We start from the raw sequence: 25,653 nt of genomic DNA on the forward strand, positions 1-25,653 counted from the left end.
TTGTGTTGGTGACAGGTTCTTTGAAAGCAAACCACCCCCCTGGTGACTAAAGCTTGTTCAGTCATTTGTTGATTGTAACTCGCTGCATGCAATCATTGCTTTTGTTGTGTGAGAGCAATTTTGTACCTTACTGTTTTCTCTGTCTCTTTCTCCATCTTTAGGTTCCCATTGCCGCTGGATAACATGACATTAGAGTGGCATAGATTGTGACTGTTGTTGGATATCTTCTACTTCAACAGTTCTGTTATGATGCAAGGACCAGAAGGGCCGATACTGGGTGCCTCTGTGAAGAAGGAAGCAACACATTATTTCTAAAGCTCCCACATGTTTCCAGTCATGACAGCCTCTTCAAACCAAGTCTCGCGGTTGAGACATGAGGGTTTAAGTTGAGTCAACAGGGATAAATCAGTAAAATACATCTTCCCTTTGACGACCAGCCCAATCGATAAGAAGCTCCTTCACATCTCTGCCTCTTCTTGGGCCTTCTCATCAACAGTTTTCACTTTGTGTAGTTGTCTCTTTACCAGTCGCACAACATGCGTCCTTCCCTCGCCACGGCGGTCCTACCGCCCAGGACCCGTTCCCACAATCCACCAAACCTCGCGGTTGGAGGCCGTGAACACCTGCCAGCTCCACGAAGGCGCAGCCCCCACCTCCGGCACACCCTCAGCCCAGAGAACCTGCGAACCCTGGCGGAGAGGGGCGGAGCTGGCGTCGATACTGTCTCTGTTATCAACAGTCATATTGGGCTTCCACGTGCTAACAGTGACACGGACCTGGTGACCTCCCACAGCCGGTCCTCACTAACGGCGTCCACTCTGGAATATACACTGAACCGTGGCCAGAACCTCGTCATATCCTGGGACATCAAGGAGGAAGTGGATGCTACCGACTGGATCGGGCTGTACCAAATTGGTGAGATAATGATTTTTTTACATATGTAGTTGCTAGTAGAGATGCTTTTAACTGGGGCAGCTCAAGGTCAAACCTCAAGTTATTCAAGACAAGTCCGAACCAACTGTCAAGACCTTGAGGACAGGTTTGAATCAGATCACAGGTCTCCATTAGCAAACTGCAAGTCCAGATGATATTCTTAAGGTCTTAAACATGTGAAAAAAACGTTTTTCCTGTGTTGATAATGTTTACTGCATAAGTGAAGTCCATTCATAGTCATGCATAGTCCTAATAATACTTATTTTTCTCTGGCACTTTCAAGTCTTTTGAAGATCTGTTGCACCTGTCACACTGTGCAAGATGGTTCTAATAATAACGATCTTAGAACCGCGTTACGTGTACGCTTGTAAAATACACATTTTGGGTCATTTCAAGTCATTAACTAAACAAGAGCTTTGTAAACTATCCCAACATTGGAAATCACATCAACAAAGTCTTGTATGACATGGTATTCGTTAACTCAGCTGTCATGAAGACGGTTCTGTTGACATGCCAGTGCAGTTGTTATTAACAGTTATCCATAGGAATTCTAATCTGCCTTGGTTTAGAGTTAAGCATAAAAGACCAGTCTCAACCTTGGAAATAGTTTTGGATATTTTTCTTATCTCCATGGGGCAACTTCCTGTACAGCCAGAAGTAACCACATAACCATAAGAGACACAATAAGTACAATATAAAAATCAAATGCAGTTATTTCAAAGGCCAATGGCAGCAGGGACAAAGGAGTTATGGTCCTGCATCTGGGTAGATTGTATCTGCGACCAGACGGGGTGGCTAGGATCAGCCAGCATCGACTTCTTCAAAATCCTAACCTTGTACAGATCAAGGTGGTATAGGATAGTATCTAAATGATAGTATCTTAAGTATTATATTTATATATTATAGTATCCAACTCCATCTCGTTAAACAGTTGAAAACGCTAGAAAAATGTAATCTAGAAAAATCTAATAAGTGGATATTAAGTTTTGTCATTTTGTCAAACTATTGTTTTCAAAGTCAAAAGTTAACCGCTATCCCTAAAAGTTTTATTTTCTTAATTTTTCATCTGTATTCTAAATGAGCACCTACAGTGTATTTTTTCACAGCAGACAGTTTGACTTGTTATGGTAGTAAATGCTCAGGTGTTAATAATAATATATTAGATAAGATTCATGACCAATAAATTCACCCTGTTCTCTCATGATTGGCATCTATCGTCAGCATATCAGGGCCCTACTCCGAATTCACACCGGGGAGCAGCAAAGCGCGGCTCACTGCAAAAAGAAAAGTCTTCTGTTGCCCAGAAGCGTATTCATGTGTTTCAAGCGCAAATCTCTATAAGGTTGGAGCGGCTGCCTCAGCTTTCCATAGGTTTGCCACTAGCGACACTTTGCCGCTCCCCGAGGTGATTTCGCTATTAAGTCAGTCTCATTTTGTGACTTAAGTCTGACTCGAGTCCAAGTCTCAAGTCCACAAGTCTGATTGCTAGTATATAACAATAGGGATGATTGCTTCTTGCACATGAACGAAAACAAACAAAAGACAATCTGAATGGTTTTCTAAACACTGCCTTGATAGTTATTTGTGCTGTTCCCCAAAATCTTTTTGCTGAACTATTTGGGAAACTTGCAGGCATCCAGGACCTGAGCTGACTTGACCCTACCTGTCCTCAAAGCTTTTCAGCTGATCCAGGTCTTTCATTATTGGGAGCTGAGAATAGCCAGGGTGAGTCTTATGCTGGAGCTTCCAACTCCGAGTCAATACTGCAACAGGAGCTGTTGAGACTCTACACTTTAGACTGGAGGCTGAGTCAACATGTAACAGCTCTGCCTCGGTATACAATAACATACACACCATCACAAAGCTTGCACGTCTCTGAGGGGAATGGGGTGGTCTCCAGTAATGTATACTAATCCTGCTTAGAGATAGGAATTTGACAGGGGGGAAATACATTGACCTGTGTGCTGAAGAAGGCTATCAGGCTCAAACTGTCAGGCGGATCTGTCCATCGTGGTGAAAACTAATACAGGAGCAATAAAGAACGATCAGCACATTTGTTATTACGAATCTATTACTTCTACGTTGTTTTGCTCTCATAATAAAGAGTTGAAGTCCTGATGTCACCTCTGGGCTAGCCGCTGTTCCACTAGCTTTTGTAACTTAGTCTCCCAGTCAGCATTTCTTTCATTGCCTTTATAAAAAAATTACGTTTGTTTCTGTGGTGTACTTAGTTGTAGTTGACACTAGTGCGCCACGGGACCTCCTGCACAAACCCGACAAAAGCAACTGCAACTTTTGTAATCCCTTGTGAAACTCCACCCAGATCTTTTAAAAAAATGGCAGCCCACAAAACTACGTCATACACTATGCCGAACAATTGACAAATTGCAGAAGTTTGGTTGCAGCTGAAAGGATTCAGTAAGTGTCGTTGAAGATGATCACAGCAGTTTCACGCAGCGTTGCTGTCAGATGAGAATCCTGTCTACACTGATGGGTGTACCATCCGCAGTGGAAAACTAAAAAGGTTCTGGTACCAAAAGTGAGTTAAGTTCAGTCTAGTCAAGCCAAACTATGCAGTGAAAATGAGCATAAGACAAATGGGTATCTAGTACAGATGTTGTTGTTAGAAGTTGAAAGCTTTGCGAAGAGTCTCCAACTAATATGGAAGTGCACTACTACTGTAAATAACTGGAGTAACACATAAAAAGACATATGAAGTGAACAGAAAACAGATGTTTAGATGAATAAAATGGCACTATAGAAAGCTGAAGTAAACTCCAGAACTAAGAAAACCTTATGTGGAGATATGTTAAAAATGTTCCAACTGGCCACTGTCAGACCAACAAGCAACAATTGCCAATAAGTTTGTGCAGGTGTCTGTGTGTGTATATGTATGTGTGCTGACATACATATACACACACATTTTTCATAGTAGGATTGTTTTAACTGCAGAAGCAGTGTTGTTGCAGTCTGACAAACTGTTCACTGTAATTGTTGCCTTCCTCATAAGTTGGCATGATGGGTACATAACTAGTACAGCACACTATACAGCAAAGCAAAAACAATGTCTCTACACCAGATAATTACTGGTATAATACGGTGACTTTAGTGAGCTGTTCAGCATGATGTATTGTGTTAGTAATGGATAATGGATTTCTGAAAGCATTGGGTGTCTTTGACTTCTGAGAGGTCAGACAAACCTGCAGTACAAACAGACAGCAGCAGATGCTTGACACCAGGCAATTATTGTATAAAATAATGTAGTTCATGATAGTTTAGCAAACAATTTGTTACATTCCTGATGACCTCCAGGACTGGAATAGTTAATATAATTGTCCAAACGTTTCCCTTGTAGGTGAGAATGCTGTATGGGAGAAAGAGATAGTGTAAACTGCTTGTGCCTGGCAGGGCATCAGGTCACTTGCTATCGATCATAAGGCCGCCAGGACTTCATTACCTGCTCCAGGGTCTTATACCCCAGAGGGGCTACCGCTTTCCTCGACTAAGCAGACATTCAATGATAAGCAACTTGCCCTCCCCTTCAAACATACACACACGGGCTTGCTCATGCTCACACACATATACAGCACACACTCCTCTCTGGACTCTCTCCACCAGTCAGCTGAGTTTGGAGCTTCATTAATCTGTGTGCGAAAGTGCTACGTACAGCGGAATTCCCCCTCCCTGTTTTTAACTCAGAGGAAGTTTGTGCGTGTCCTTCTGCTTAGAGGTTGTAGGGAGGCTATTTTTGGAATGGATTTCACTGATTAAAGGCAAACTTGTGTTTTGGACGACAGAGTCCGCAGACTAAACATACTTTGCTGCAGTTTTTCCTAGCAAGAGCAGAGTCCAGATCATCTGTTGTTTGTTGTGTTTAACATGGTTTGGTTTAAAATCAGGGGGAATGTCAACATAGATGGAACGAGATTTGTCTAACCCCAAAATTTAGACACGCTCATGTTCTCCTGTCCTCCAGATGAAACCAGTCCGTCCAATGTGTGGGACTGTAAGAACCGAGGGGTGAATGGCACCCAGAAGGGTCAGATCGTTTGGAGGCTGGAGCCCGGGCCCTACTTTATGGAGCGTAAGTTACCATACGAAGTCATACCGGAGAATACTTTCATTCTATTATTTCGCACTCTATCACTTATTATAATTGTTAATGTTCTTCTGTAATAAAAGGTCAAATGTTTTGGTAACACCTTCTATGACACCCATGTTTATAGCGCATTATAAACATACTTATAATGCGTTATAATCTGCTTATAGCACTATATAAATATTCTATAATTCTTTATAACAATAATCGTAACAAATTATAAAGCATTTTATGATTTTAAATTTAAGCATCATACTCCATAATTGCTTGTCACTCACTGACTTTTTTCACTGACACTGACAAGGGTCATAGTGTATTGTAATTTCCATAATTGTAATACATTATAATATTATGACAAATTATAACAAAAGTGTTCATTGTTTGCTTTAAGTAAAGTAACAATTAAATGTACTGCTTTTTGTGTGTTTTTGCATATATTTAATGTTATTTGTTTACTTTACTTAAAGCAAAAACAATGAGCACTTAGAGTAGCTTATAATCACATTATATTGCGTTATAAAAGATTATAATGTATGACAACAATTATAATACACTATGAGAATTATTAAGATACTTGTTATGATTGTTGATGATGTTTGCACTACTTCCACATCCCATAACTCTTTGCTGCTTCCTCTGCAGCTGAGACTAAGATCTGTTTCAAGTACTACCACGGAGTGAGTGGAGCCCTGAGAGCCACGACCCCCTGCATCACTGTGAAGAATCCTGCAGTCCTGGTGTGTGTGTGTGTGTGTGTGTGTGTGTGTGTGTGTGTGTGTGTGTGTGTGTGTGTGTGTGTGTGTGTGTGTGTGTGTGTGTGTGTGTGTAAATCAATGTGACATTTACACACTGAGTCTCAGGCTTTGCTCCATCATTATGGTTAAATTAGTCATTAGGGGTGAAGATTACATTGAATAATTATAATAAGTTAAGATTGAATTGCACAAATGTATAGTATGCTTTGAAAAATGATCAGTAGTTATGTAAAGTACACATGATTTATACATAATGGAGCCACGCGGTTGTTTGACAATGAGCAACGCATCCTCCTGTATCAGCTTTTAGATGTATGTGACACACACCGGTTGAATACAACTTTGTCTGTTTTTCTTTCTGTGATGTACATAGTGTGACGTTGTCTGTTCCCTCTCAGGTGGATGGCCTCACAGAACAGGTGGGCATCGAACATCCACGAAAACTGATCAGCTTTACTTTGACAGGTGAGTTGAGAGGTTCACATGTTGGAAGACATTCTTACTGACGCGTTAAAATGCAGATTTTTACTTCCGTCATGTAATCATTCTCAATAACAAATCAAAGGAAACTGGAAGTGGAGTCAATAACTGCAAGTCAATATAACAGAGCCCTCAAAAACACAGACAGACTTATGGTGTTAAGTTGAGTGATTCCATCTCCTCCTCATGTTTGTCTTACAGTCCTTGGGGGGAAAGCTAGAGTAAACTTTAGAAGCTGTGTTCAGGAAGCGCAGTGTCTTGGAATTTAAAGAGGGGCTTTCCTGACAGAGCAATACGAGGAATGTTATCAGTTTTCTATAGAAGTTAGGGGGTATCACAATTTTTTAAAACAAGTTCACAGGAAAATACCAATATGTCCAGCTCTTTATTTACTGGAAGTGCTCTGATGCAGTTATGGATAGTTATGGGTTGATGGACATGAGACAGAGGAACAACGGGACTAGAGGAAGGGGCAATAACACGACGAAGACATAACAACATCTATTTGTAATTATCATCATCCACAGCTGAAGTTTTGTACTAACATAAAATAGTTTAATTGAATTAGTTTAAGAGAATAGTTTAGTGTGGCTCCAGAGATGGCAATGTCGGTCAGGCAGTTGGTCCATCACATTGATCCAGACTGAATTAACTGTAACTAATTATTACAACAAATGTTGTATTGATTTTCCAGGACGTTGTCATTCCCAACTTGTCAAATATGGCAGCTTGGTCAGTCGCCTTACGCGTCAAACAATGGCGCTCCATGTACGTCCTCTAGCTTCAGTGTTGCACGTGCAGGGCTGCCTCTAATGGCTGCAGTATTTATAACGCATGTACCATGTACTTTATTAAAGGAGGAAGTGAAGTAGTAGGCTCCAAAGAGCTCCAAAATCCATGTAAGAAGGAAGCATAAAACTAAACGAAAATGTTGACTTACATACTTAACTACGTAAAGTGACTTACCTACGTCAGGTACCTAACATACTTGAAGCAACAATTTGTAGTTATCAGTATTTTTGCTATGTAGCAATGCAATTCACTTATAGTTTGCTGTCGTAAATTGGACAGCTGTAGACATGTATTTGTTATGATTACATTACTATCAAAAACTAGCGAGGTGACAACTTTGCTAACGCAGTCAAACATGAAGCAAGTGATACAACACAAGACATAGCAAGCCAGCTAACATTACTTACTAGTCTAACACCAAGAAGGCTAGCACAACGTCTGTCTTGCATCCTATTGTTTTGCTAAACTCTCCCCAACGACTGAAAGCCAGTAGGAGATTTACCCTTGTCCGGCGGCCTCTTGCTCGGTCATTCTCTCCTTTTCTCTTCTAAGCTTTCTCCATCAACGTCCTCTACGGTCTCTTTGCTTCTGCAATGATGTCCATAGAGGCTGCTGAACACGTTTTTTGTTAGTCTTATGGTAAGGATAGCTTCTGAGCGAGGCAAAGGTCCTGAAAGATACCATGGTGATCCCACGGTTTTGCACTCGCCGGCTCGTTACCACAGTCTTGTAATAGGAGGGGTGAGCAGAGGGGGATTCAGTTGTTTGCCATCTGCAACCGCAACGGTAGATGCTGCCAAATCCTACACACTGTCGCTTTAACGTTAAGTCACATTACACACTTATTTTATCGCAAACAATGATCTTTTCCTAAAACTAACCAGGTAATAATTTAGTGTACTTAACTTACATAACGTTAAACGTGTTGAAGTCAACTACAAACTACCCTGCACGTTGGAATGATTACGCTAAAGTGTATCCAGTGCATTAAAAAAATGTCTCCAAGGGGGCCTGACCAAGCAAGGAAGACCAAGGAAACGTCTCAAGAACTATTGGATGAAACTTGGTGCAGACATCAATGATCCTCACATGATGAATTGATATCACCTGACTTTTCATCTAACGCCATCATCAGGTCAAAGTTTCAATTTGTCCCAAATTTGGTTTACGACCAAATGCCTGCAACTAATGACATTCCCATCAGCCTTAGCTGTGCTTTCTGTTTAGTGCTAATTAGCAAATGTTGGCATGCTAACACACTTAACTAACATGGTGAACATTATAACCCTAACCCTAAACATCAGCATCTCAACTTTGTCATAGTATTTAACACTGCAGTCACTAATGCTTTATTGCAGATCTACGTGCTACTGGCCTGAAGAAGGGAATGTTTTTCAATCCGGACCCATACCTGAAGATGTCCATCCACCCAGGGAAGAGGAGCGTCTTTCCCATCTTCAGCCACCACGGACAGGAACGACGATCAGCTATCATCGCTAACACCACCAGCCCCGTCTGGCATGGAGAGGTGACGCTTTGATAGACACTGATCATGCTCTTACCACATACACTCAGAGGATGTATCCAAACACACATTCACTCAAACTAACAATATATAATACAGGGTTCCCATGGTTATGAAATTCCTTGAAAAGATGATACAGTGTTTTTGCTATGGTTGAAAATATGTTCATAAAAATCCCAAAGCATAAGGTTGCTCAAAATATGTTCCTTGTATTCCTTATTTATAGTAGTCTTACAGTAATATAGTGGTCTTAGGGCATCGCACACTGGGGAAAGAGCCTCATTACTGCGCCTTATGATCGCTATATAGGCCTCCCTTTAAACTACTTAATAAAGTGACGGAATGGGGTAAAATATACTGAAAAGGAAAAGTTTGGAAGATTCTGTTAAAAATGTGTGGGAACCCTGATTATAGACTATATGTTTGTGCCTGCAGAAATACACCTTTGTAGCACTGATGACGGACATCCTGTACATCGAGGTAAAGGACAAGTTTGCGAAAAGTCGACCAATCATCAAACGCTTCCTCGGTCAGCTCACTATCCCTGTGCAGCGACTCATTGAAAAAATACCCGGGTAGGTGAAAAACATACAGACATAAGTTCACTAACCATTCACCACAGAACACCAGTTATTCAAACATAGCTGTATGCAGATTGCATAGCGATGAGGAAATGTATCTATTTGTGGCTATGTAAGATTAATACCTGTAATATGATGATGGTGAAACAAAGTCAACTTTGTTTTAGCCTACCAACGTAAATTCATATATTGATGTTAAACCACGTCTTGCATGTATTTAAAAAATAAATAGACATATTACATACCAGTCTAGAAAGAAGAAGGGCAATTCAGGATTGGTTTTGAATCCTTTCAATCTCTGAATCAGCCCCAGTGACATGATATTTGAAGGTCTCGTTTCTTATGTAGGTCATATAGAGGCATCAGTATTACATTGAAACTGTTTTGTTACCAGTTAAAAACTCCTTGGAGTGACTATAATCTGATGTGTGATATGTCACAGATATCATGGTGTTAGTGTATCTGTCTTTCTCTTTGCTGTCCAGAGTCCAACCTGTGAGTTTCCCCCTGTGTCGGCGCCTGCCTACTGAACACGTAAGCGGAAATTTGCAGTTCAAAGTGGAGCTCACATCGACCGGGCCTGATGGTAAACCTGCCTTTAAATTGTATTTGCTACTTCTGAATTAATTTTCTTTAAATGTGTCTTTCTCATGGAAATACAACCTGTTGTGCCTAATGCAGGGGCCTCTCCTGAGTCTATCATCGGCATTTCGTCTTTGAATGGAGCTCCGGGGACTCCATCCGATGATGAAGACCTGCCCCATCATCTTCCAGGAGTGGTGTCTTCAGGCCTATCTCCTACCGGCTCCCAGGTCTCCCGAAGCATGTGGGAAGGCGGGGCCACAGCCTACCCAGAAAAGGACCTGCCTCTCGTTGGAGCCGAGGGTAGATTTGTGGAGCATGAAAGCCTGTCATGCCATGAAATGCTCCAGAGGTCACTCAGTGAGGGCCTGGCTGCTATCGAGGCCCCAAAAGGCCCCGGTGAAAGACCCCTAGGTGCGGCCTCACCTAAACTTCGCTCTAGCTTCCCCACACACACAAGGCTCAGCGCCATGTTGCACATCGACTCAGACGAGGATGATGATCGGTCCGGGGCCAATGACATCATTCCGATGCTGCTGTCACCGCTGCTGATGAATGGAGAACCTCCGGATATCAGCGGCCTTGATGAAGACGACCCGTTTCCTGAGTTCCAGAAGGAGTCGGAGCAGCTGGTGCGCTCAGTGCTGAGGGAGGAGCCCGAGGGTGCGGGTGGTGGGAAAGAATGCGTGCCCCTGGAGATGGGACCAGGGCCAGGTCTGGACTTGGAGGATGTTTTAGAGCCCGACGTCTTCTCCGAAGTGGAGGAAGCTCCTTTCACAGAGGCCGTGTCCCATAATGCTATGCTAGAGGGTGAAGTCCACGAGGAAGGGAGGGGGCCTGCCGAGGACCCCTCCTCAGAGATTGACAGCTGCTCCATGGCTACAGCCCCACAGACGGTCTTCTCATCATCAGAGAGCTGTCCAATCACAGTCACAACTGCTGTGGTGAGTTCATTATCCTTCTTTGGTCACAACCCGACATTCCACTCACATATGTATCTTTTGTGTGTTTTGCTTTTGGCAAATTTCCTCTTACCATTTCTTTTTCTTGGAGTAAATGTGTAGCCACAATCCTACTCTGAGTGTCATTACTGTCCCCACATTGCACACATTGTACTGAGCAGCATTCTCCGCTGGGCCCCAACCCCTGCCGGGTTTGTGTAACACTGCACAACAACACTGCTGTAGCACCATCACTCCACGTTCAACACAGGTTGTTAAAGGTATAACATGTAACATTTCCACATTGAAATGTCTAAAAACCACTAGACTTATGTTACTCTATATATTTTGATGAGTTGTGTACTCCCATTATCCCACATATTTCCAACAATTTACGAACCCAGAGAAATCTGTCATTTCAATCAAGGTAACGGTGCGTTTCAATTGGTCGCCTATAATGTTGCTGTATCCCCTTTGTGCATGCGTCAGTGTTGTGGTTGTCTGCCAGAAGTACAGTCATGAATTGACTTTTTATCGTCTTTTAAGCTACTTTTTTACCATACACTATTTCCATCTTTTGTCGTTTTTAACTATACATTTTAACCGGATGAAGGATTTCGTTTGGATCTTAAGTTCAGAGAAACAAGCTGAGCAAATGTTAGCCGCAGCCAAACAATGTCTGAGAAACACTGTTTTTTTTTTTACATAAAACTGCTTTAATTAGTGTTTTCACCGGATTTAATCAGTGGACCCATTTCTTTTGGAGAGGAGGAGACATCTGTGGATAATTCGGCTCACAGTAAAAAAACGCGATGAACAAATCCTAACGGGAGACACTGACTGTGATGACGGCAACGGTGGCGAAGACATCAACTCCCATGATCTCACGCTACTTCACGACGACTCCAAACTCCGTCTTTTGTTACTTTTTTGATTGAGAAGTGGCACAACATTACATATTGTGCATTTAAATGCATATTCTCAAGCATTAAGTAAGATCATTTTGTCTGATTTCTATAAAGAAAGCAGGAGGGGGAACCAGTAAAACCAGTATCTGTATCCACTTCTCATGGGATTTTTAGACAAATGTGCAATGATTTTCTTTTAGCAGTCGTTCCTAGGCATATTTGCATGAAGTCAAGCTTTCTTTTGTTGCCTTGGTGATGAAGACAATGCTGCCTCATGCTGTGAGCAGCCATTTGGTTTGGACTTTGTAGCAGTAGGTTTGAATGCCTTGCATGTAAATGTATATGTGATTCATCTAATCCAGTATAAAACCCTGTCATGTGTGACTCCACTTTTTTATTGATCCTCCTCTATATTGATTGTTATTTTGTGCTATCATTTCTAGGAAGCGGAGGAGGGAGCAGAGACGGTCATAGATCCAGGGGGATGCGTAGTTTCCGGAACCCCACCTACCAATCAAGCTGTGGACGATGAAGGGGGTGGGCAAGTCACTACACCTGAGGCTGCAGGGGAGGCTGCAGGGGAGGCTCGCCCGGCCATAGAGCAAGTGGTGGTGGAGGAGATCAGTGTGAGGAGGCTGAGCCTGCAGGCTGCCGGGGGCGTGGCTGAAATTCAGGAAGGGGAGGCGACAAAGCCACAAGAGGAGGCGGGCTCTGCTGATTCAGAGCAAGCCACCACAGAAACAGATGGAGAGGAAGGTACTCAACTTTAATTGACTTCACTAATTAATTTGAAATCCCAAGAAATGCATTTCTCAAATTAAGCCGTTTGGGTCCTGGCTGGATTTTACTGCCCAAAAGGTTTCTCACCCTTATTTACGTCAAATAAAAATTTAATTCCCTCTGTATTTTGTATTTTTTCTGTGTTCAGGCGCTCACGTTAACGGCCATCCTGTACGTTCGCTTCCTTCTGTGCGTCATGACATCCACCGATACCAGCGTGTGGATGAGCCTCTACCTCCCAGTGAGTGTGTGTGTCTGCATGCACCATATTGTTGGTCTATATTAGCTGTTTATGTGTGTAGCAGTGTGTCTTAGTGTTCATGCAACTATGTTTGTACAGTATGTGTATGTGTGTCCATGTCCTACTGAAACTAAAACTACCTCAAATAAATCCCAAATGACCAAAACAATGACTATTACAGTAATGCAGCAATTTGTTTATGGTAGGTAATATTCCGAATAAAAACGGAAATGACCAGGTTTAAAGTCGTACATTTACGAGAAAATACTTTTCTTAAATTTGTGACTATATAATCTCAGAGAATATTGTTTTTTTATTCTTATAAATTAAAGAAACTTGATAAACACCAGCATGTTAGCATTGGGATTTTAAAGATGTTTCCAGGCTTAGGTTAGCATTTCGCTCAGCCTCACAGAGCTACTAGACCAGGGGGGGCCAACCAGTCAGAGGTTAAGAGTCAAAAATGTTACTATGTTACTGCAAAGAGCCACATCATACACACAGTCACAGATGCGCACCTCCCCCCCCCCCCCCCCCCCCCCCTCTCATTCTCTCTTTTGTTCTCAGCCTTTCTCTGTGCTCCCTCACTCTCTTCCTCCCCTCTCTCACACATACAAAAATTAAAATCTAAAACTTTACACACACACACACGCACACACACACACGCACACACACACACACACACACACACACTCAAAGACCCTCCCTCCCAATGACACACACACCCTCACACAGACAGACGCACATAGCTCTGCTCAGACTCACACCATAATATTGAGAGAAATTGAATTAAACCTCTCCTACCAGTATTCAGAGGCCAGTTATTATCAACAATGAACATTGTGTCTCTCACACACAAACTCTCAGTAATGTTCCTATGCATGTTGCTTCTTTAAATTAGTGGGACTTCTGACATTCCTTGCCTCGAACAGTCCTCCTCAGATCTGGCTTGTATTCCGTTGTGGTCACTCGAAGCAATTATTTCACATGTGTGTCAGAGTGAACAGATGGATACTTTGATTTCACGTGTTTCAGGGTAGAAAACACCGACTCACAGACGTATGTTGACCCAAACATTGATAGTAGCTTGAGCGCAGCCCGTTTGACATTGGGATATTTTTCCATTGGCACAGTTTTCCAGAACTCAAGGGTCCCTTCCCTCAGAACAGGTTTCAGTCGGTCTTCCTCAGAAAGTTCAATCATCTCCAACTCGGCCACCGCCTCGTCCGTGACTAGCGGGGCTTTCAAACAGTCCCTCTCAGCATTAAAAGGGTCGACGAGGAACGTAATCTGTGACCTTTTCATGTGTAGATCATGGAACCGGGTCGCAAAGCTTTCGTGCAAGGTTTCAACCAATGTTGCATATCGGGCTGTTTGCTTTCTCAGGGTGGCACCGGTGGCTTGTCCGCTTGCTTTTAGCAGAGAGGGAAAATGCACTAATTTCCCTTTTGAAGAAGTGTTTTAAACAGTTTCAGTTTGTTAACAAACGCAAATACACTTTGCACTAGGTCAGGCAGCATTTTTATATGAATATGAACTCTCCCACTTCCCTGCAATTTTAGGATCGAACTCAGATGGTCAGATAGTCTTTACTCTACGATAGGTTTTTCCCCCCTCGAAGGTGATTGGTTCACTGCATCGCAGGCATTTTTGTGATTGGCTCTTGGGCCACATCAAAATTAGATGCGCTGTCATGCTCTCATACTGACACCACACATACACACACATAACCTACACACAAATACAATTCGATATGAACTGAAGAGAGCCGCGTGTTAGCCACCCCTGTACTAGCATATCTTTATAATATCTTTTTTTTATTCCAATTTTATCCCAGAATGCACAAATATACCGTAGTATATTGTAAGATAGATGAATGATCAAATATTTCTGATCACAGATGACTTAAAGATGGAGTACAGGTCTCAAAGCATCCTGGGTTATATATGCTTTACATGCAGTTGTTGATGTTATCAGTCATTGACTGTAGGCTGGCATGAAGCATTAAATACCTTCTGTGTATAAATGATGAATATCCTCTCAGACTGGGAGGCTCGGATCGACAGCCATGGGAGGATCTTCTTTGTGGATCACGTCAACAGAACCACCACATGGCAGCGTCCCACCGGACCTCCTGCCCCGCAGGGCCTGACCCGCTCCAACTCCATCCAGCAGATGGAGCAACTCAACCGCAGGTGGGCTTTGTGAAGAGAAATGTAGTGCAATAACCATTTAGTTTTTCTCAGTAGTTAATACCATTATTTAGAAGAATAGCTAAACCAAAACCAAAGGTTTCCATTATCAGTGGTGGCTTTTAACAGACTACAGAACCAAAAGGAAATGCTTACAAAACTGTCCCCTCACAGACCTTTTTTTTGTAATGCATTCTCTTTAAATGGGACATTGTCTGTGGGTTTCTCTTGATGTTGAGGTTTTTTCAACTTTACTTTGAATAAACAAAGGTATACAAAGACTTATAGTAGGGAAATACTCTTGAAATCTCTCTCAAAATGCCTCCCTTTTAGTCTTTGATCTGACATTTGTTGAAATGAGTACATCATTGTGTTCAAAATACTACATTCTTTGCTATAATAGTGAAAAGCTATGATGTCACTTCCGTAACTTCATCTTTACTGTGGATCCCAGGTACCAGAGCATCAGGAGGACCATCACCAACAGTGATCGGGCAGAGGAAAGCCCGATTGACCTGCCTCCTGAACCAGAAGGTGAACTGATGCCTCACTCCATTTCTGGTTAGTTTCATTAGACCTAAAACACAGGAATATTCAAGGTTCACTAAGAACATTCTGCCCAATTAAATGACTAAAAAAGATTTATCTCTTGAAATACTATGGTAAGCCATGAATACTTTATACAAAAATGTTTCAGAGTAGCAGAAGTCTGTGGAGATCTTCTTTTATATCCCTGAAACATAATGCTGGATATGAAATTTAGAAATGTCTCAGAGAGTTTTTCATTAAATAAGGTGCTTACGTTAGCTGTTTCAAGGTTTGACCAGTATGTGTTGATTTTGTTGCAGAATACCGACGAGAAAGTGCAGTGGTTCACTCCAGCGGTCGCTCGCGTCTCTCCCTGCTGCTCCAGTCACCCAGCGCCAAGTTCCTGTGCAGCCCCGACTTCTTCACCGTGCTGCATTCTAACCCTGTCAGTCTAACACCTGTCACCTTTGACCCTGTACTCCTTTTACACAGATCTGTCTACACACAAGCAGACAGACTGATTGTGACTGATTTAATTAGTACTCATTGTACCTGGCCATGCAGATAGTTTGGGTTTATGTGCAGGGCGAGTTTCAGGGGAAGAAACCGAAGAACCTGGGAACATACAGTGACAAGAAAATGATCTGCATACAACTAGGGATGGTGGCAAAATATTTTGCAGTGTAGGCTGTTAAAACATGTACAAAATATGTAACAATAAAATATATAGTTTATTTATTTTTTGTAAATTTGGTGAATTGATCCTATATACATGATCCTACACTAATTATGTAAGAACGTAGTATGTCTAGAATGTATTTAAAATAATCTTCAATTCACTAGATTCAGGACCTTTCGTGGATCACAAAAACACTGTCATTAAACAGTTATATTCTCCACATTGTCTTCCATCTTGAGTGAATGAACTAAAATGACCCCAAATCTGTTCTCTAGTCTCTGATGAGCTCCCCTCTCTGTTCTCTCTGCCCAGAGTGCCTACCGCATGTTTACGAGCAACACCTGCCTGAAGCACATGATCAGTAAGGTGCGCCGGGACGCTCATTACTTTGAACGCTATCAGCACAACCGCGACCTCGTCACCTTCCTCAACATGTTCTCCAACAAGCAGCTGGAGCTTCCCCGGGGCTGGGAGATGAAGCATGATCATACTGGGAAGGTGTGTGTGTGTGTGTGTGTGTGTGTGTGTGTGTGTGTGTGTGTGTGTGTGTGTGTGTGTGTGTGTGTGTGGCCCCCAACCTTTGACTTTTGACCTGGGATTACCCCAGCCCTAAAGGTCATGTGTACAGGGTTGGGAGAGTTACTTTGAAAACTGTTTTCTGATGTAATTAGTAATTACCTGTTACAAAATGTAGTCACTAACCTAATCCAAGTATCATATTTCCACCTCGTGAATTTTTCTTTCACTAACGTTAGAGGACACTTACTTTAGGCGTACTGCATGTGAATATGTGTTTCTGTGTGAAACATAGTGGAGTCTATTAATGCATTACTGTGGGTGTCGTCTCAATCCTCAGGCCTTCTTTGTGGATCACAACTGTCGCTCCACGACCTTCATTGACCCCCGGCTACCCCTCCAGAGTTCTCGCTCCACCGGGCTGCTGGCACACCGCCAGCACCTGAGCCGCCAGCGCAGCCACAGTGCTGGGGAGGTGAGAGACAAGCCGACACTGCACCACTTGTCACCTGAAGTCAACTTAAGGCTGGGAGACACTGCAATGTTTGTAGAGGCCAGTTTGAAGGAGAAAATGCTTTGTGAGTTCCTGCATTGTGGGCACAGACAGGGAATTTCTCCTGCAAGTCCCTGCAGTGTAGCCACCGAGCAAGGACATCAGGGCTACTTGTAATGCAAGTCAGTCACATAGAAAGTTAATGCAGTAATTTGACACAATTGTTTAGTACAGTGAAACATCACCTAATTTTAAAATACCAAATATAGTTACCATTGACTTAGTCCTTCCAGATATCCTTGTGGGTTACCGGAATGACTTTAAATTTCATAAACACACTGTACGTCAAATATTTGTTGATATAATACGGAAGACAGACAGGTTGCTTCCAAAGCTCTACTGTATGTAGGAATGACATTAGCCTACATACTAATGCAGCAGGGTCTTCCACACTGATGCATTCAATGGCTTTGTGGAATATCTGAGACCACTGAAAAACAAACTTTTTATCACAGGAAATTAATAATTTTACATAACTTTTTAAAGGTGCTATATATCAGAAAATCCTTGTCATTAATAACACTAGTGGCCATTACATGAACTGCAGTTAGCATCCTGTTGCAGGAAGCATCCTGGGCATCAGCCAAAAAATTGATGTGACATTACATTACAATCATAAATAATATTTAGACTATTGTTACTATCTGTAACCTTCCTATATTTTATTTGGAGTTTGCAAATTACTTTATCTGCTAACAGCAGATCTATGCGGCATAGCGCCTTGAGATTGCTTTTAGCATTGAAAGGCGCTTTACAAATACAATTTATTATTATTATTATTATTATAGCTAAGTGACAGCTAGCTGGCTAACCTTAGCGTGCGTTACATTGCTCTTGGCTAGTAAACCTAAAGCAATCGTTAGTTATACACATAGGCCTACATAGACTAGCCAACTAAAATCCTCTCAGATAACGTTAACAATAGAAAGCTACGGTTTGCCAGCTTGCTGTATCTTAGCTACGCTGCATGGATCTGCCGCTGGTTGCTTCATAACATTAGCTGATAAAGTGATTACCAAACGCAAGCTAGTCAAGTTACCAGTCAGATCGGGCCAGGAGTCTAGATGTATGCTGACGTTATCACACATTTTTCTACCGTTGTCCCCTGTAGAGGAGCTGGGTACTTGGAAGTGCTTAAAAATGTCACATCCTTTGGATTTTCCTTTACATAGAAGTCCACAGTCTTTTATAGGAACACAATAAGGTCGGGGAAGGTCTCACTTTTTAAACATATTTGAAGTTTTTTATATAATACTGGAATTAATTGACACAAATGGCAGCTTGGGAGATTGTAAATCTATGCATTTGGTATGCTATGGAAAATGGTTGGAAGAAACATAAGAAATTAGATATTCGTAGTTATTGTTTGAGAACATGCATAACTGGTGTCCTGATCGGTCTCAGAACTAGGATGCGACCTGAACTGCAGTCCCTACTTTTGTCACAGGTGGTGGATGACTCTCGCCAGACCAACCCGCCCGCCATGCCCCGACCGTCCAGCACCTTCAGCGGCTCCAGTCGAAGTCAGTACCACGATGTGGTGCCTGTGGGTAGGTCAGGCAGAATCACATGTACGCATGCAATATAAGCAAAGCATAAAGTGTAAAACACACATGAAACACAGGAGATAAATGCACATTCTTCACTTTTCTCCAGCCTACAACGACAAGATAGTGGCGTTTCTACGGCAACCCAACATCGTTGAGATCCTGCAAGAAAGGCAACCCGAGCTCGCCAGAAATCACTCGCTCAAGTAGGCCTCCCACTCCTCTCTCCCTTCCTCCTTCTGTCTCATTGTTTCCCCTTTTCTCTTGCTCACACCTAACACCTCCATGATCATCATCTGTCAAACTGAACACACAGTTAACCTTTAATCCTAATGGATTGTGTCAGTTTACCCCCTGACGTGTGTGTGTGTGTGTGTGTGTGTGTGTGTGTGTGTGTGTGTGTGTGTGTGTGTGTGTGTTTGTGCGTGTGTGCAGGGAGAAGGTGCAGTTTATTCGCAGTGAGGGAGTCACTGGGCTGGCTCGTCTCTCGAGCGACGCTGACCTCGTCATGCTGCTTAGGTGAGCCCTGTACATGTGCATTAGTGTGTGTGTGTGTGTGTGTGGGGTGTGGGGGGGGGGTGGGTCACTTGTGAAAACTATAACCAGCTGGCTCCACCACTCCCAGGATTACAACTCTAATATCGCCATGCAATATCTATTCGATTAGGGATTTTTCAGTTACAATTCTAATTTAGTTTGGATATGAAAGAGAACTAATGCTGTAACCCTCTAACCTGGTGCATTATTGAAAAATTGTTTTAAGAATTGAATTAACATGAAAAACATTTTGCACCTCTTACATATAGCTTTGCTTTTGTCCATCTCTTTTCTGCCTTTATTGAAAATGCGATCAGACATCTGCCTTCAGTGGCGCAGCTCTCGGCATATTTTTATTCAGCTGAGGTTCACTCAGCACAGGGTTATGGCGTCACGCATCCACGGAAAAAGGCATATATTAAAAGATCAATCTGGAGATTTTATAAATCGATATCAAATCATTTGAATGAAGATCGATTTGAATCGGAAAGCCCTGGCCCTGTTGTCTCATTCCCGTTTTATCCACATATGCTAATGCTGTGCTGTTCTAAGACGTCTGATTCCCACAGTAGGTTCCTTTCTGACTGCGTTCTGCATGTGAACCTCTCTCTCGTCTCCAGCTTGTTTGAGGAGGAGGTGATGTCATATGTACCACCGTTACTCCACCAGAGTCACTGCCTCTCGTCTCCTCAGAGCTCCCCTGGTAAGTGTCTGTCTCACTCCGTGTCTGCATCAAGTTTATTGGCATGATTCACCCTATCTCGCCTTTATTAGATTCTAGTCTTTTTATTAAATTTCACGCCTTCCACCATGAGGTTTGGTTTACATTGTCTTACTAAATAAAGGAAGCAATTTCATAGTTCCTTCGTATATATAACACAGGCTAATATAAAACACGGATGCGCTCACATACAAAAGACATATTTTAAATGTACACTCGCATGTTATTCTTTTCAGATAGACATCCTTATTTTGCATCTGAGACTCATTTTGCATTGCCCCCACATAGAACTGGTTCAATACAGAGAATAGTCAATTATCGAGCAATGGCGGCAAAACACGTTTCAAATAAAAATATGTGATATTGATGTACATACTGTAGCTATCTAACTTTATTCTCTGTCTCTAAGAGGTAATACAATGATGTAAAAGTATCAGTTTTACTAGACGGGTTGTGTTTCTGTGTGTATTGTTGACTCTTGTATGAATGTCAGATGTTACGTGTCATGTGAATATTGTAAATACAGTACGTGTCCACTAGCAGAGTAGTTACTGTTGTTACGACAGCTAATGTGAATCTAATATAAACCTCTACACACATACACATACATGCCTAGTGTTCTGTACTTTATTCACTTCAAATCCTGAAATGACTATATACATTTGTATAAGCAAATATAATAATTTCATAATAATTGTTAAAGAAAAAAAGAAAACTAATTGCTAAATGAATGATGTAAATTTAATATACAACAGACTTATACTATACTTATACTAAACGTATACATATATATCGATATTATTCTTCATTGTTTTACCCCTCTCTGTCCCCTTTTCTTTGTCTGTTTACCACTCTGACCTTCATGGCCATTTCTCCGCCTTTTTCTTTCTTTCCTTTATCTTTCTTTCTTTCTCTCTCTTATATCTCAGGCACCCAGCGAGCTAATGCCCGCGCTCCTGCTCCCTACAAGCGAGATTTTGAGGCTAAACTGAGGAACTTCTATCGAAAGCTGGAGACCAAGGGTTATGGACAGGGACCAGGAAAAGTCAAGTAGGTTTAAACTTTATATTTGAAAGAGATTTGTGTATGGATTGTCTGATTTAGCACTGATTATGTAACAATTAAAAATAAAAAGTGATTACAGGATAACAGGCAGGAGTGCTAATTCATCAGTGTATAGCATCATCCTATACTGACAACATGTTATTGTGTTTAAATACCAAGGGGAGATTGGTTTCTCTGAAGGGAGCACAGATCACATTGACCAGTGTAAGAATATTTTATGAATATCTGGAAGATGGATGACACTTAATTTGGAGTCTCCAGTGTTAAAGTCTGGAAATATTACATATTTTTCATGCTGTCTATAGCCTGATGTTTCTTCTTCCTCTGAGCCATAGAGCTCCAAAACACATCAATGAGTCACACTGTTGCACTGGGTAACATGTTGCTTCATTACCATGAACACACACACTGTATTATTTTGGTTAATCCCACACACACTGTCCTGCTGCTACAAATACTTAGTAGAGAAACAACAGTGTTTTAATCCCCTGCTGAAAATAGTCCCCAACAAATGCACTTTACTCCTGATTGAGTTATGTTTGCTGCAGTGGCTGCTTTATGAAATTACTGGGGCTTAAAAAAAAATGAAACTTTATACTCGTGACCTGTAAATATTTATATTGTCAGTGTGAGCCAGTGTGCTTGTGGCCGAGTGCCACCGACAGAGTAGAACATTTTGAGACGTCAATTTCAACTCTCAGCTTGGTTTGACAAGTTGCAATGACAATCAATCGCCATCAATTAGTTGATCGGCAGAAAAATCAGGTATTTCGGCGATTAATTAATCGTTAAAGTCATTTTTAATGCAGAAATGTCATAAAATCCTGTTTTCAGCCTCTGAAATATGAATATTTCCTGCTTTTCTCTATGTGTGTGTGTGTGTGTGTGTGTGTGTGCGTGTGTGTGCGTGTGTGTGCGTGTGTGTGTGTGTGTGTGTGTGTGTGTGTGTGTGTGTGTGTGTGTGTGTGTGTGTGCGTGCGTGCGTGTGTGTGTGTGTGTGTGTGTGTGTATGTGCTCCCAGGCTCATCATACGCAGGGACCACCTCCTGGAGGACGCCTTTAACCAGATCATGTGTTACTCTCGTAAAGACCTGCAGCGGAGTAAACTTTACGTCAGCTTTGTGGGCGAGGACGGGTGAGAAAGACACATTTCATTCCACATTAATTTCCTTATCATGCTTTAGACAGAGTTAGTGTGAAGTGTGTGCACTTTGCTAAATGTAATATTGATCCATGGGAGAGTCATCTGAATACAGTCCAGTAAATCTGCGGTCCAAAGTGTATGTAGAGTTACTGTATAACCTTTGTTATGAGTTCATTGTGTTTCCTTGTATCCTTTTCTTGTTGCAAATGCAATGAGTGTGAGGGTGTGTCTTTGCTGAAAAAACACCTGTTCTCCTGTCATTTTTTAACAGAAATGTCAATCCAGTTTTCTACATTGTTTTTCACCGTTAGTGTTTGCCTGGCGCTCTTTCTCTAAATGTGTTTAGAATTAGTAATACATTTGGAAGGGAAGCTAGCTATTCACTGAAACCCTTTTCCGACTGACATGCTCTGTGTGTTTCAATGTGTGCTGATTGCAGGCTGGACTACAGTGGACCCTCCAGAGAGTTCTTCTTCCTGGTGTCCAGAGAGCTGTTCAACCCGTACTACGGCCTGTTTGAATACTCGGCCAACGACACGTACACTGTCCAGATCAGCCCCATGTCGGCCTTCGTAGACAACCACCATGAATGGTGAGCTTTCCATATATTTATGTATCTTTAGTATCAGTCTGTCTAATGTATGTTTGTTGAAGTTGGTCTGCTGCTGTGCTGACTGTAAAGAGTCCATCTTATCTGCTCTAACTGCCGATCCCAAAATAGAAGTCATCAGCGGGGGTGCTGTGTGAAAATTTGGATCAGCAATTTGTGGCTCAGCAGTACATTTAGCCCCAGTCACAGTGATTGGATGGTTGATCAGACTGAAGAATGGATGGGCAGACAACTGGACAGGAACATCCTCATATGATAGGCTGGATGAAGAAGATAGCAGATGTAGCAACATAAACTGATAACTCAACAAACGTAGTGGCACTTATCAAATGCAACAATGTCAAGTCAATACTTGTGTTCTTTGGGAGACAATCTGTCTGACGTTAGAGGAGTTCTCAAGAGAGAAAGGATGGAGAAACATTGTCCCTGCTGCTGTCTGTACTCTTCATGCATTGTTCTCACTGTGAATCTTGAGGGGGGGGGGGGGGGGGGGGAGACAATGTCACCATCTGGTGCATCCTTAGTTGGAAAGTAAACTTCTAATTTCACTAAAGCCAGTTAAATACACAAGCCAACTAACTTCCACAATGTTCATATAGTGTATCTGCAGAAAGGAGATTTAACACCAATCTGCTCTGTTACTCTCTTACTGTCGACATCTGAGAGTAAACCCCTCCTTCTGCTCCAAGCCAGCCTTACAGAACACTTGATCTGACACTATTTGAAGGGACTAAGGCTGTACCGAACTGTTAAAAGCTTCATTCTAAACGACATTCAAATTCTAAATCAACATCTAATTCTTCTGCACGTCTATTCATTATGTTTACAGCTCGTATTTCTGCAAAGTTGCAGAGAAAGATTAGGCTACACTAATATTATCAGTATTATACTGTTTGTAGAATTAGATTCCAGTAGAGGCTGCGTAGTAGTGACTTTATTCAAACTGAGGATTTTGTTGACTGACATCATAATATATGACGACAGACATACAAAGCTTAATTGGTAACCCTCATCCGAAGCTTCTGGAATCATACACATGACATTCGGTTCAGCCCTAGAGGGATTATTTATTCCAGTTCTGACGCTGATGTCCGTCTCCACCTGTTTTTTCTGTGTTGTGTCTAGGTTCCGCTTCAGTGGGCGTATCCTGGGCCTGGCCCTCGTCCATCAGTACCTGCTGGATGCCTTTTTTACCCGACCCTTCTACAAGGGGCTTCTTCGCATGTAAGTCCCTGTTTCCCTCTGACTTCCCCTTCCATAGAAGCCTGCAGGGCAGCAGCACTTCCAATCAGACCCCCCCAACTAACTCTATAAAACCGTGCTGAGAATCTCAGTGTTTCAGTTAGATCCTCTCAGCCAGCAGCTGGCAGTCGCAGCAGCATCCTTATTAATAGCTTTGTCCAAACAACCTCAAACCCTGCCAAATGTCTGCACTCAGGACAGATGTTTATGCAATCATAAGGCTTCTAAACCTTTTGGCTCCATCATTATTATACAGACAAGCATTTATTAAACAAATAGAAATGTATCTTAAATTCTGATACAAATCAACTCCAGTAGTTTCTAATGACATCCTATATTTCATGCTGCATTACAGGGACATGTGCATTAACAGTTACATGATATATGTTGAATATTTGATTTGTTGTAATGGTGCAATATAAAAAAGACAATCATAATTTGTGTATGTTTTATTTGTAACATATGCAAAGAAGTATCAGCTAAAGAAAATGGCTGTAAATAGCTAACTTGCTGTCTCCATAGCAACACTATACACCCTGTTTACATCACCCAATGCATGATGGGAAAAGTGGTGCATTTTCAGGAACAAATAAATGATAGGAGGGTCAACTTATATAAAAATGAACCATTTTTGGTTTCACATCATCAACACGTGTATTGACCTTGCTAAGACATGGTGAGTATGCCCCTTGATCACTGACACTCTTGTCAATGCAAGTCTAAATCATTTCAGGTTGCATATTTATTTTTGTTCCACAAAAATGTCCTAAAACATATATTGTATCTTTCTGAGCAGCTGTAGATAAATATAGGGAAAACCAAATCAAATTCAAAGTGGTAAAGGTGCATTTAGGGGCATGTTTAGAATGTTAGAGGTAAATGTCAAGTGTAATATAAGATGAGTATAAACAAGGAAGTGCACTCAAAGATGTTCACCAGCTGTGTCTCTCTCTCCCCTATCAAACAAAGAAGAGATGAATCCCACTCAAGTGTCCCTCCTAAAACCTTTGCAGTAAAGATGGTAAAAACAGAGATTTATTCATCTCGTATGGAGCTTAACTTGTGGATCACAACATATCGGCTATGGAATTAATCTGCAGACGCTCCGGTTCAAAATGAGACAAACTTTTCTGTAGATTATTCCTGCAGCAGACCAGGGGAGGCTTGATTTAGCCTTTTGCTACTGAAGCAGTTGTTGATCACTTGCTTAACATCACTTGGTTAAGAGGAGTGAAGAGTCAGTGATGCTATAAAACTGTCAATAAAATAGTTTTTATCAAACATTGTGAATCACTGGAATCACAACAGGTCCTTAAACATGCAGTCATAAATGTGCACAAAAGTTATCCGGCTGTCCAGTAGTATGCGAGATTAGCTGCAGACAGACATGCACTCTTTATAAATCCTGTAAGATTATTTTGCCTTCTACTTGTATTTATTATCTGTGTGTCTTGGTAAACATCTCACATCCATCATAGCTGAGATGTTCCATCCTGGCACATAATAGTGGACGCAAACATATTTCCCTGCCATGCTTCACGCTGTGACTTATGGTTTCCTATCTTTGAGGAAAGCTGTCTTGTGCTTTTATACATGGAGTAATTAACCTTTAACCTCCCTGCTTACAATCAGCCATGGTTTATGAGCAGGGCAGCCCATTAATACCCTGCTGACCCTGTGTAAGCTCTGTGTAACCGCTGCC

The 25,653-nt window shown here is 41.8% G+C and overlaps 1 protein-coding gene across 3 annotated transcripts in view; it reads left to right on the top strand.

The window, feature by feature from the left end:
* The first annotated feature begins 262 nt into the window (after positions 1–262).
* Positions 263–25,653, top strand: part of hecw2a (HECT, C2 and WW domain containing E3 ubiquitin protein ligase 2a) — a 34,504-nt gene continuing 9,113 nt past the window's right edge. The window contains exons 1-23 of one of the 3 annotated variants that reach the window (XM_029459698.1): positions 263–915; positions 4,910–5,017; positions 5,675–5,769; positions 6,186–6,252; positions 8,418–8,587; positions 9,020–9,159; positions 9,651–9,751; positions 9,847–10,691; positions 12,040–12,352; positions 12,525–12,617; positions 14,662–14,812; positions 15,264–15,370; positions 15,658–15,782; positions 16,329–16,514; positions 16,873–17,007; positions 18,533–18,635; positions 18,742–18,838; positions 19,068–19,151; positions 19,790–19,872; positions 20,820–20,940; positions 21,977–22,090; positions 22,539–22,691; positions 23,835–23,933. In XM_029459698.1, the coding sequence (XP_029315558.1) occupies positions 537–915; positions 4,910–5,017; positions 5,675–5,769; positions 6,186–6,252; positions 8,418–8,587; positions 9,020–9,159; positions 9,651–9,751; positions 9,847–10,691; positions 12,040–12,352; positions 12,525–12,617; positions 14,662–14,812; positions 15,264–15,370; positions 15,658–15,782; positions 16,329–16,514; positions 16,873–17,007; positions 18,533–18,635; positions 18,742–18,838; positions 19,068–19,151; positions 19,790–19,872; positions 20,820–20,940; positions 21,977–22,090; positions 22,539–22,691; positions 23,835–23,933 (3,869 nt within the window). In that variant the 5' untranslated portion in view covers positions 263–536. The remainder of the gene's footprint in view (positions 916–4,909; positions 5,018–5,674; positions 5,770–6,185; positions 6,253–8,417; positions 8,588–9,019; positions 9,160–9,650; positions 9,752–9,846; positions 10,692–12,039; positions 12,353–12,524; positions 12,618–14,661; positions 14,813–15,263; positions 15,371–15,657; positions 15,783–16,328; positions 16,515–16,872; positions 17,008–18,532; positions 18,636–18,741; positions 18,839–19,067; positions 19,152–19,789; positions 19,873–20,819; positions 20,941–21,976; positions 22,091–22,538; positions 22,692–23,834; positions 23,934–25,653) is intronic. The other 2 variants (XM_029459701.1, XM_029459700.1) reach the window with 2 other exon arrangements.

Source organism: Cottoperca gobio, chromosome 21 (genome assembly GCF_900634415.1).
Source record: "Cottoperca gobio chromosome 21, fCotGob3.1, whole genome shotgun sequence".
Classification (NCBI taxonomy): Eukaryota; Metazoa; Chordata; class Actinopteri; order Perciformes; family Bovichtidae; genus Cottoperca; species Cottoperca gobio.